We start from the raw sequence: 12,264 nt of genomic DNA, 5'->3' as shown, positions 1-12,264 counted from the left end.
TCCCAGCTTCTCGGAGAGATGCCGCCCAGTGCTTCCCTAGCGAGTGGAAGCTCTTCCCTTGCTCTACAGGCTGCCCCTTAAACTCTCACTCAGGCAGGTGACAGGACCTTTTTTTTTTTCAGGGCTGTTCAATCTCCGAGGATCAGATGTGGAGCACAATCCAGTGTTTTTCTCCTATGCAGTCATAGGACTAGAGACCATCATGTGAGTGCTGGCCCCGCGCCTGAAAGTCCTTCCCCACAGCTCCTCGGAGCCCCAGTCGCCCCCTTCTGGCCTGCGCCCGCCAGTCTCGGCCTGACGTGTGCTAGTACGCTGCTTTTCTCCTGCCTTTTCCCTTTGCTGCCTCTCTTCCTTCCCCTTCTTGTCTTCCTTAACAATAGATATTTATTTATATCCTGCCTCTCTTTTAATCCTGAAAATGATTTGAAATCTCTGAAAGTCTCTGTAGTATGAGGAGATAAAAAAAAATAGGTGGTCGAGGACATCAGAACAAAACTGGAGAGAGTGAGGTTAGTTCACAAAATTCCTGCTGCAAAGTCTTGTTCAGGCCATACATTTGATTCCAGATTTCCCAGCAGCCAATGCCAAGGGGAATATGGGCTCTGTTATACAATCCTGGGTCCACGATGCAAATAGACCCAGTCATTTGGAAGGTCAGAAGTGACACAGAAAAACCCCCTGAGCTGTGCCTCGTGAGTTTCTCTTTTAAACTGCTGCTTGTGGCCAACCTGCCATTGCTCTTCTTATTTGGATGGCTTTCTGCATTCAGACAACGTATTTATTGAGTGCCTCTTATGTGCTAGGGTCTCTGTTAGGTGTTGGGGTGAATGAGACAGACAGCGTCCTGGGTTAGAGTTGCAGAGATGAGAGGTTTCCTCAGGGCATTCCGGCACATAGTGGGCACTAACTTGTCATTGGGGTGGGTACGGGTGTTACTGGAGGGGCCTGGCCTGGTCAGAGGAGGCTCTTGGGGAAAGTAATATTGAGTCCGAGATTAAGGGTACATGGGGGTTAGCTAGGTGAGTAGGGGGCGAGGAGGAAGAGGAACGGTGATCTAAGCAGGGGAAGCAGCGTCTTCAGAGGCTCTGGGCAGGAGAGAGCACAGTGTGCGTGGAGGACCCAGAGTGGTCCAGTGTGGTTGGAACCTGGAGTGGGAAGCCGGCAGGTGGGCAGGGCCCCCATAAGGAAGGCCTTGTGAGCCAGGTTCAGGAGCTTGGGCTCTTGTCCTGAGGATGCTGCGGAGCTACTGAATGAGTTTTTCACACGGAACTACGTGGTCAGGCTTGTAAATCATAAAGAATGTTATGATTGGAGTGAAATTACGGGGTGGATTATGATTGCTGCAAAAAATAGGGTGGATAGGGAAGACTGGAGGCAGGGAGACCAGTTAGGAGGCTGTGGCACGGATCCAAGTGAGAGACGGTAGTGGCCTGAACCTGGGCAGCGACTGGGCCAGGCTGCAGTGAAAGCTGGAGAGGTCTGAGGGGTGTTTAGGCTATAGGTTCAAAGATCTCAATGTAGGAGGGAAGGAGGAGCATCAAGGAGGACAGTGCCCAGGTCCTGGCTTGGGGAATGGGGTGGAAGGTGATAGCATACACAGGGCAGGGGACGCAGTTTGGGGAGCAGGATTTGGGAAAGGCATGGAGGAAAGAGAAACTGCTTGGTTTGGATGCCGGGAGGTAGAGCCTGTCGCTTGTGTGTGGGTCTGTGTTCTCGTCCTCTCACTCCTGTGCCCGCCTTTTCTGTCACCTCACCTCTGGCCCCTCTGCAGGCTCTTCATTGATGGCGACCGCACAGATGTCCCCAGTGTGAAGGAGCACCTGCTGCTTGACTTGGGCCTGGAAGCTGAATACAGAATCCAGGTGCTTCCCTACAAGTCCATCCTGAGCGAGCTCAAGACCCTGTGCGCCAGCCTCTCCCCGAGGGAGAAGGTGTGGGTCAGCGACAAGGCCAGCTATGCCGTGAGCGAGGCCATCCCCAAGGTTGGTAGCCCCAGAGACCCATCTAAACCTGCCACTCCAGCTGCCAGGCCCTTTCCAGTCCTGGCATCGTGCGGCTTGTCTTTGAAGCAGAGGTTGTTCAGGCAGATTTCCAGGACTGGCTGTTGGGTCAGAGGTGTCGTCTCCCTGGATGAGCCCTTTGGGCTGGAGTGTGAGGCTTTTAGAACCCATTGAGTTCTGTGTTTTCCAAAACATGACATGAGAGATGATTTTAGGTGGTACACATTCATACTTAGGTTTATTTAAATGTATCTGTTTTAAAAAGCATTTTAACAGTTACAGAGAATGAACTAGTGGTTATCAGTAGGGAGAGGGAAGGGGGGAGGGGCAAGATAGGGATATGGGATTAAGAGGTACAAACTACTATGCATAACATAAATAAGCTACAAGGATATATTGTATAGCACAGGGAATATAGCCAGTATTTTATAATAACTTTGAATGGAATTTAACCTTTAAAAATTATGAATCACTATGTTGTATACCTCACACTTATATAATACTGTATATCAACTATAAAAAAAAGTGTTTTAGTGTGTACTAGAAAAAAATATGATTAGCATATGAGACCATATATTATAAAAATTGTTTCTTAAGAGAGAGTTGAGTTCAGTAACCTATGTTGATTCAAAGATAGTCTAAAGAAAAGTCTTAGTAAATAAGGGTCCAGGGGGTAGCAGCTAGGGTAAGACCTGTGCAGGTGGTATGAGAGTATCTCACGTTTGGGAGACACTACTCTACACCCACCTCTCCCACCACATTTCATAGTTAAGGAGACCTGAGGCCCAGGGAGGCTTTGGGAGTTGGGGATTTATCAAAGGTCAAATGATACTGATAGCCCTGCCTTTGACTGAGCCCCTGCTGGGTGGTGCTAAGCAGCTGACACCTTCCCCCTCATTTTAACTGAGGCCTGGCGCAGGAGTTCAAGGCACCTTAGTTGTAGCCTTTTTGACTGTCCTGCCCTGGGCCTCTCTCCTCCACTAAGCAGTGGGCCATCCTGGGAGGAGCCCAGGCCTGGCCCTCTAGACCTGGCCTGCCATTGCACCCCTGTCACTGTCACACTGCATGACATAGTTACTCAGAGCTTTACCTCCTTGGGGATCATGCCTGCCTTTGTCTCATGACGGGTAGGTATCTCAGAGAGCGAGCAAGGAGAGTGGAGAGAGAGAAAGCCCTTTGAGAAGCTCTGTGCTAGTGCAAGTGCAAGGTGGTGCAAAATCCCTCCCCCCTTCCCTGTAACACAGGGCTGGATTCTAACTTGTTTTCAAATTGGGAAGGCTCTTCCCCGGCCCTTTAAGGCCCTTTAAGATCAGGCCTTTAATAGTAGCTGATCCCTGAGCAGGAGGCAGGAAGGAGCAGGAGCCTCCCCTCCCCCCTCATCCGTCATGTGCGTCCCTAGACAGTGGGAAAAAGCCTCCTTTGTGCAGCCAGAAAGGGGTTGTTTCGGTCAAGCTTTGATCTGTTAGTGAACTCTGACCATGACCTTGGAGGTTTGAAAAGCAGTATCTCTCTGATGGCTGGCAGCCAGCAGTCTCAAAAAGCTACGGGGTGGGAGATAGACGAGAAATAGCTTGTTTTATGTTTTTACTTAATCTTTTTGGATGAGCTCAAGCACCTTTTGCCATGCTCAGAGTCACCAACCGAAAAGGGCAGGTCTTCGGGCCCCAGGGGACAGCTGGGTGGGTCCTGAGTGGGAGCTCTTCCAATGATTTGTCTGAAGTGTGCTGTGCTGGGTGGACAGGTGATAGCCTTGGTCTTGGGCGAGTGGAGCCAGACTCGATTTCCCATATGACTGCCTTTCGCCCCAGGATCATCGCTGCTGTATGCCTTACACCCCCATCTGCATCGCCAAAGCTGTGAAGAATTCTGCTGAATCAGAAGGCATGAGGAGAGCTCACGTGAGTAAAGCAGCCTGTGCAGAAGAGGGGAGGCATGGTGGTCAGGAGGCCCAGCTCCCTCACCTGCTGTGTGGCCTTGAGCCTGGCACAAGGTGGGAACTTCTCTGAGCTTTCCAGAGTTAATGAGAGAATGAAATAAAATACTGGATGGGCTAGATCTTTACATAATATAACATAAAACACAAAAGGAGATTGATGATGATAGTGTAGGTGATGGTGATGATGAAGGTGAAGCCTCTGAAGAGGCCTAGATGTGTGTTTCAAGGCCAGCAGTGGATCTAGAAAGATTTGGGGCCCAGAGACGGCTTTTGACAGTGGCCCGTCTTTCCTGCTCCAGTAGTACAGGAATGACCCCTCTGAGGGTGCTCGTGTGTGCTCTTGAGGTGGGCCCCTTCCTGACTGTGCCTGAACTACTCCACAGCAGGGGAGCCCTTTCCCCCGTAGTGGAAACTGCTGCACACTTGTTCACAGGAAATGCCTGCATGTAAAGCCCTGATTGCTGATGGTTTGTAGCCCTGTAAGAGTGCAGCCCTCTCAGTATCACATTAGGGCTGGGCTTTGAATCTGCCCATCTGATTTTCAGTAATAACTTTAAAAAATGTCTCTGTTATTTGCACAGATTAAAGATGCCGTTGCCCTCTGTGAACTCTTTAACTGGCTGGAGAAAGAGGTTGGTTCTTAGTCTTTGTTTAACACATGGATATAGATTATTCAGAAATTATCTACATGTGATTCGAACTGTGGCTCTGGTTGACCACGAGGTCTAAGATCTTGATCTAATTTTAGTACTCTCTTTTAATAGTTCTTTGTGGAAATTTGGTGCGTATTTAAAAATTCTTTAATTATAAATAGTAGTAACAAAGATGAAGAAAGAAATTCCTTAACAGAATGGATACTTTCTGGTTAAGGAATTGTCTTATAACTAAGTGGAGTTGCATTATAAGAAAAAATGACTCTTAACGATATTACAAGCAAGCTGACTGTGTTAAGAGAAAAAAGATCTTTGTGTATATTTTGAACTTTAAGCCATAAAACTTTTTATATTAAATTGACTCCTGGGCATTAGTTTCTTGCCCTTTTCACTCCTTGTAGTTGACAGGAAGGTGATTTCTTTGTGCTCTTATTAAACAATATCATATTCACTTTAAATATTATATAAACAACTCTTTTAAAGTAGCTTAAATTGGAAGAAGAAAATATCACCCTGATTCCCACTGGTGTAACAGTTTTTTCCTCTTTGGCAATTGTTCATCTGTGTACATTGTTTTTCCAATATAAATCATTTTTACATGTCTCTCACTGTACAGCTACGATTTTGTATTTTGTTTATTTTATTTATTTATCATAGTGTGAGCATTTTCCATGTGCTTTGAGGTCTTTAAAAAAATGATTCAAATAGAGACTGTGTTTAGTAGCTAGACTGATTTATTTACCCATTCCTCCTATTTTCAAATGTTTAGATTGTTTTAAATTTTTTTTGCGCTTACCAAACACCTTGTAATAATATCTTTGCATTTATCTTTTTTATTTATTTAGGATCACTTTCTTAGGATGATACCCTAGGTGGGGATGCTTTTTAATTTTTAAATTTAGGTGTATTAAGTTTTGGGAGGTTTCAGGATATAACACTGAGGGAAATAGTTGAGTGAAAAATTAAATGTATAGAAACGCTTCTACTTTTAGATGGCTTTGGTAAGAGCCTTTGGAAATTCCCTCCTCGTAAAGATGAGACATATGCTGTGTCCTATAGATTGGACAGTTGGGACATGGGGATTGAGGAAAAAGTAAGCTTTTAATGCACCCCCTATAATATGTAGGAGACGGATGAATTTATCACACCCCAATGGTTTATAAGCAACTTCCTTATAGGTGCCCAAAGGTGGCGTGACGGAGATCTCCGCTGCCGACAAAGCTGAGGAATTCCGCAGGTAAGGATCACTTTGGGGGCCCATGAACCTTGTGCTCGTTTCCTTGGTAAGTTAAATGAAGCTGGGAGGGCCCTGATTCTTGGCACAGTAAAAACCTTTAAACCACTCTGCTCTTGTGTGTCTTTCTGTTCCAGGCAGCAGGCTGACTTTGTGGACCTGAGCTTCCCAACAATTTCCAGTACGGGACCCAACGGCGCCATCATTCACTACGCGTAAGGCATGCGGAGGAGCACGCCGCCTGGCTTTGCTGCTGCTTCTGCGCAGGAGCCTGAGCAGGGGAGAGACATTATCTTACCAGAGGCCCTGGCGCCCACCTCCGTGTGTCTGTTGAGATTGTTCTTATATGGGAAATACGACCTTGGAGGTCTTATTTTCTCTTCTTTGCTCTAAATCCCCAAGCCTCTGCCTGTTGGGAGCCAACTCTTAGGCACAGACGTTTCGCGTTGACATTCTCGCGATGTCAAACGGGTTGTCCCTCTTTCCTTTGAGGCTGCAGTATCTGTATTCATAATCCCTGAATCTTTTTTTTTTTTTTTTTTTAAATTTTTATTTATTTATGGCTGTGTTGGGTCTTCGTTTCTGCGCGAGGGCTTTCTCCAGTTGTGGCAAGCGGCGGCCACTCTTCATCGCGGTGCGCGGGCCTCTCACTATCGCGGCCTCTCTTGCTGCGGTGCACAGGCTCCAGACGCGCAGGCTCAGTAATTGTGGCTCACGGGCCCAGTTGTTCCGCGGCACGTGGGATCCTCCCAGACCAGGGCTCGAACCCACGTCCCCTGCATTGGCAGGCAGACTCTCAACCACTGCGCCACCAGGGAAGCCCCAATCCCTGAATCTTAGTAGTTAGAGTGTTTAGTGTTTTTCTTTTCTGACAGTGGCAGCCCTCTTGATGCACTAGTCCAAACATCCTGTGAGCGCCATCACCTCCATACCAAAAAGCTTATCGCTAGGCTGTGGAGCGCCCTGCTGCGGTTGAAGAGATAATCTGTAACCTCTCTCCTCCCCAGCCTATGGGGGTTTGTGCCACATGACCTACAAGAGCCCACGGGCCCACAGAGCCACGCATCCCTGCACTGTGAGACAAAGGGGACACTGGTGAATGTAGGACTGCTAGACCTGCCTGTAGAGGTGGTGGGAAATGGGGCTCCAGCTTCAGCTTCGCCTGGCTTACGTGGTTCTGCCTCGTGTGGGCATCCTGAGTCCTTCGCTCCCCACCTGTGATGTGCATAGTGAAGGAACACTTGGCTGCCTCACTGTGCTGCAGTGCTGTACGTGGGCACAGATTCCTGCCCCCCGCCTTTTTAATCGCCTTTAGAGTTTTTAGTCTTGGGACAAATTTTGAAGCTGTTGTGTGGGAGACAGTCACAGATATGTGACTGTACAGTTCTCTCACATTAATGCCTCTGTTCCAACATTAAAATAGCAAAAGGACTTCAGTTTTGTCTTAGATTTAATGCAGGTGATGAATTTCCTGGCTGGATACTACTCTAGAATTTTGCATATAATTAACACAATAAATAATTTCAGACCAAGGGGGGAGAATTTTGCTTCCCCTTTGGTGCCTCTTCATTGTGGCTGTTGGAAGCCTGTTGACAGAGAGGGTGCTGAAACTGGGCCCATGTCTGGTTGTCTTTTCTCCCAATTGGGCTCGAGTGCCCACTTTCACCCTTATTGCCTGGAAGTGAAGGAGAGCCTCTCTGAGAACCTCTCTCGGCTGCAGGGCGGAGACTTGGAATGCTCGCGTCCCTTTTAGCTTTTCCCAGTGCAGCATATTGTCTGGAAAAAGGCATGGAGAAATCAGATTTTTTCCCCAGCAAAAATCCCGTTCGGTTTTCTCCCAGACTGAGACATTGACCTTCTGCCTGTCTGGTGGTCTAGGAAGCAAGTGGGGAGGCACCTGGTGGGATTAGGACTGAGGGAGGGAAGTGGAGGTTGAGGCAGCGGCCTGGACCACCCCCCTGCCCCCCCCCCCCCAAAAAAAAGACAAATGACTGCAGCTGCTCTCTTCCCACTTCCCAGCTTGGTCTTATTGCTTCTATTGATTATTATTTTTGTAGCTTTTACAATTATCTGATGAACACTTGTTTTCTTCCAGTCACAAATGGAGGAAGATACAAAGAAATATGTTATTTCCTTCTCCCGACCTCTTTATCTGCTGGGGAGATAGGTTGACTGGGTCTTTGAATAGTAGAAGGTTAATATTAGTTGAAATAATTAACCTATTGGGTAACTTTAGTTTGATATAATTTAAGGCTTACATAAATTGTTCGCACAGTACAAAGAACTCTTGTATTCCCTGCTCCCAGATTCAGGAAGCATTTACATTTGTGGAATAATTAATTTTTAATTAACTTTCTTAGGCCAGTCCCTGAGACGAATAGGACCTTGTCTCTGGATGAGGTGTACCTCATTGACTCGGGTGCTCAATACAAGTAAGTGAATCGGGGCTGCGTAGAGCTTGACTCCACTGAGTCAAGGCAGTTGAGTAGGTGGACAGGCCAGGCTCCAGCCGAGAGTGCTCAGCTGGTCATCTCGTTCTGCGCCAGCCGCTGATGGAATTGTTTCCACGTCTTGTCCTTTTTTTCACCCCTTGTTGAAACAGCCCAGTTGTGATCCTGTTCCCACAAAAGACTGTTTGATAGAAATGTTTAGTCCTTGGCTGGAAGCTGTTAAACACTAAATAAATAACTGAAAGTAAGCTTTCAGAACCATTGGGAAGTCTGCTCCAGCCCATAAACCACCTGGCAGCTCCCCAGACTTTTAGTGGCCCCAGGGCCTTGTGAAGTGAGGGCTTAATTTTTTTTAAAATCTTTTTTCTTTTATTATTTATTTATTTATTTATTTATTTATATATATATTCATTTATTTTTGGCTGTGCTGGGTCTTCGTTTCTGTGCGAGGGCTTTCTCCAGTTGTGGCAAGCGGGGTGCCACTCTTCATCGCGGTGCGCGGGCCTCTCACTATCGCGGCCTCTCTTGTCGCGGAGCACAGGCTCCAGACGCGCAGGCTCAGTAATTGTGGCTCACGGGCTAGTTGCTCCGCAGCATGTGGGATCTTCTTGGACCAGGGCTCGAACCCGTGTCCCCTGCATTGGCAGGCAGATTCTCAACCACTGCGCCACCAGGGAAGCCCGAGGGCTTAATTTTGAATGAATGAATGGGAAACGAGGGTTGTCCCTGAATTTCTGAATTTCCTTCTTCATGCCTTGCTGCTTTCGCAGTCATCATCTAGAATAGTTTCTCAGAGAAACCAAGACTTGGTTGGGTCTTGATGTGGAACCCACGAGGAGGAGCAGGAATAGGTGTTGTCTGCATTGAGAGAGCACGAGCAAGGCCTTTTACTGCTCCTTTCTCCACTGAAGTTGGGACTTTGGCTGGTGGAGATGGAAGCCACAACCTAGCCTTGGGACGTGTGGGTTGGAGTTAATAAAAGCCTAGAGCTAAGGGTATTTGGATTTCTTGGGTAATGGTGTAACTTTGGTTCACTTCTAAATTTTAGCAGGATTCTAGAAGTTACTCTATGTCAAGGGGTGGATTAGGGTGTTCTAAAAGATGCATTTGGGTATTTTTAGGGTCCAGTAAACCGCTTGCTATCCTGACAGGAGGAATTAGAGTTTGACCTTCTTTTGCTAGAAACAGGTTCCTATTTACTTTGTCCACCTCCCTTTCATTCATAACCCCAGGGATGGTGTCTTCCGTGAAACAGTCCTCACACTGTAGACCAAGAGTGTGTCTGTCAGGGCCTGACTGAGTTCACTCCCACTACACTGGGCCATCCTTGCATTCACACTTTGTCTCATTTTATTTTTTTTTAACAATTTCATTGAAATATAATTCAGCTTACTCATTTGAAGTGTACAATTAATGGTTTTTAGTTTATTCACGGAGTTGTCAACTGTCACCACAATCAATTTTAGAATATTTTCATCACCTCAAAAAAGAAGCACCATTCCTGTTAGCAGTCACCTCCCACTTTCCCCTACCCAGGGAACCACTAGTGTACTTTCTGTCTGTATGGATTTGCCTATTCTGGACATTTCATATAAATGGAATTATATGGCCTCAGTGGCTGACTTCTGTCACTTAGCGTAATGTCTTCAAGGTTCATCCAGGTTAGAGTGTGTATCAGTATTTCATTCCTTTTTACTGCTGAATAATATTTCATTGTATGTGTATACTACATTTTGTTTACTCGTCAGTTGATGGACATTTAGGTTGTTTCTACGTTTTGGGTGTTACGAGTAATGCTGCTGTGAACAATCGTGTACAAGTTTTTGTGTGGACATATGTTTTCGGTTCTCTTGGGGGTTTACCTAGGAGTGGAATTGCTGGGTCCTAGGGTAACTCCATGTTTAACCTTTTAAGGAACTGCAAACTGTTTACCAAAGTGGCTCTACTATTTTATATGTCCACCAGCAGTGCATGAGGGTTCTAATTTCTCCACATCCTCATCTGTCTCACATTTGAGCAAAAGCTTATTCTGAGTGAAAACTAATTTGTCCTTCCTTTTGGAAAGGGATGGAACCACAGATGTCACTCGTACCATGCATTTTGGAACCCCTACGGCCTATGAGAAGGTAAGAGAAAACTCGAGAGGCCCTCTCTGCTCTTTGACAGTTCTCCCTTGTGAAAAGGATTGTATACATAAGTAAAAATTATATGTGGGACAATAAAATAGCTCATTACTGTGGAATCAGGCTTATCTGCTTTATGACACCCATTTAATTAATTATTGGAGAGATTTTAAAAGCATTCTGTCTGCTAAGGTCAGAGTGGCTCAGATTCAAGTTTTAATAGCTTTGGCCTTCTCTTCAGTCAGGAAATTTCTTTGGGGAAGGGAGTGGGGTAGTGAAATATATGCCTTTTTACGAACAGTGTCTAGATTTGATTCTGAAAGCTACCCCGGTTCCTTTTTCAAGCTCAGCGTTCCTATTTATAGGCTCAACTCTCTAGGAACCCTCTGAAATGACATGCACTGCTCAGTTTTTGGTCTGTCTGGCATGGAAAAGAGGAAACAGCTGTAAGGTAGAGGGATGTGTACCATGAGTCTGGAGACTGGGCTTCAGATCTTGTCTGCTGTTTACAGACTCCATGACCTTGAACTCAACACTTAGACCATCCATAAAAACGGTGAGAAGAGTACTCACCTCCAAGGCTGGCTGTGAAGGTTCCGTGAGCCCAGCAGGTTCTTGGATGATAGTCACTGCTTGGCAAATACTGGTTGAATCTCTGAGTATATCTCTTTTTCCAGGGAGCTCCTTCAAGAAGCTTGTCCAGGGAAGAGGGCTTTATGGGATAGAGCAGGGCAGATTTCCCAGTGTTGGTCCCGTGTGTCATTCACTTGTAGGCACCAGCAAATGAAGAAGGGTTTGACCTTGGGTCCAGATACCTACCTTTGGTGTGACTCTTCTTGTACTGTGTTCAATCCAGACTAGATTGAACAGTGCGGGGTTTAGTCCTGACTCTGCACCTTACTGGCAAGCCACTACCCTTCCAAACAGCACTTTTCTTGTCCAGGCAGTAGGGACTAAACCCTGAGTACAGATGGTGGTGAGGTGCACAGAGGTTGAAGCAGGACTGCCTGGCTCCAAGGCCACATGCTGCCACGTATGAACTGCACGACCTGGCATTCATCTCTCTGTGAAGTGGGGATGGCAAGAGTGCCTCCATCATGAAGTGTGGGATTAAACGTACAGTGCTGTACGTATCGTGCCTGGCACAGAGGAATAGCTCAGTAAGTGTTAGCTAGTGTCATCAGTACTTTTTAGTACTTTTCCCCAGTCTTTCTGAGGCTCAGATGGCAGAGAATATGGCAGAATGTTCATTACAAGGGAAAGACTGGCGGGGTCATCTCTCAGTCAGTTCTCTTTTATTAAATCGAATTTCAAGATTTTCTGGAAAATTGGTACCAAGGCCAAGGTTTTTTTCCACCACCAGATTTTTTTCCTTTTTCCTCTGATTTTCTCTGTGGTATTGCTACAAAACCTTCAGAGGCAAGGTTTTCAGAACTACCCAGAAACTATAGGATTAAAGCGTCTATGCCAGTCCTGAACATGCCCTCTGGGTTTTCTTTGGCAGGAATGCTTCACATATGTCCTCAAGGGCCACATAGCTGTGAGTGCAGCTGTTTTCCCGACTGGAACCAAAGGTAGGTGATTCCTTCAATCACATGGCAGGCTTTTTCTTGTTCAGGCATCAGACGTGTCTAAGTTTGGGTGGAAGAACATGTCCTTCCCTCGCCGTACCAGCGCCCAGCCTACTTCAGGCCCATCCTGGGCAAATGGGGGTGCTGCATGGACGGAGCTGAGAGGACCTCCAGGGAGCCAGGCTTAGGATTGGGCCCAGGGTCAGGTGTGAACCTCCCTCCTGACCAATTATGGTGTCGGGTGACCCATGTGGGTGGCTCCCAGGAGAGGGCAGCAGGGCATGAAGGCCTCAGGGC

At 46.7% G+C, this 12,264-nt stretch overlaps 1 protein-coding gene across 2 annotated transcripts in view; it reads left to right on the top strand.

Moving 5' to 3' along the window:
• Positions 1–12,264, top strand: part of XPNPEP1 (X-prolyl aminopeptidase 1) — a 52,901-nt gene that overhangs the window by 34,005 nt on the left and 6,632 nt on the right. For both annotated transcript variants that reach the window (XM_068548521.1, XM_068548522.1), the window contains 9 exons: positions 123–204; positions 1,772–1,982; positions 3,809–3,898; positions 4,518–4,568; positions 5,768–5,826; positions 5,961–6,038; positions 8,184–8,255; positions 10,339–10,399; positions 11,901–11,970. In XM_068548521.1, coding sequence (XP_068404622.1) covers positions 123–204; positions 1,772–1,982; positions 3,809–3,898; positions 4,518–4,568; positions 5,768–5,826; positions 5,961–6,038; positions 8,184–8,255; positions 10,339–10,399; positions 11,901–11,970 — 774 coding nt within the window. The remainder of the gene's footprint in view (positions 1–122; positions 205–1,771; positions 1,983–3,808; positions 3,899–4,517; positions 4,569–5,767; positions 5,827–5,960; positions 6,039–8,183; positions 8,256–10,338; positions 10,400–11,900; positions 11,971–12,264) is intronic.

The sequence above is a fragment of the Eschrichtius robustus genome, chromosome 7 (genome assembly GCF_028021215.1).
Source record: "Eschrichtius robustus isolate mEscRob2 chromosome 7, mEscRob2.pri, whole genome shotgun sequence".
Taxonomy (NCBI): domain Eukaryota; kingdom Metazoa; phylum Chordata; class Mammalia; order Artiodactyla; family Eschrichtiidae; genus Eschrichtius; species Eschrichtius robustus.
Note: the sequence above shows the minus strand (reverse complement) of the source record. Positions and strands in the feature narration are given on the sequence as shown.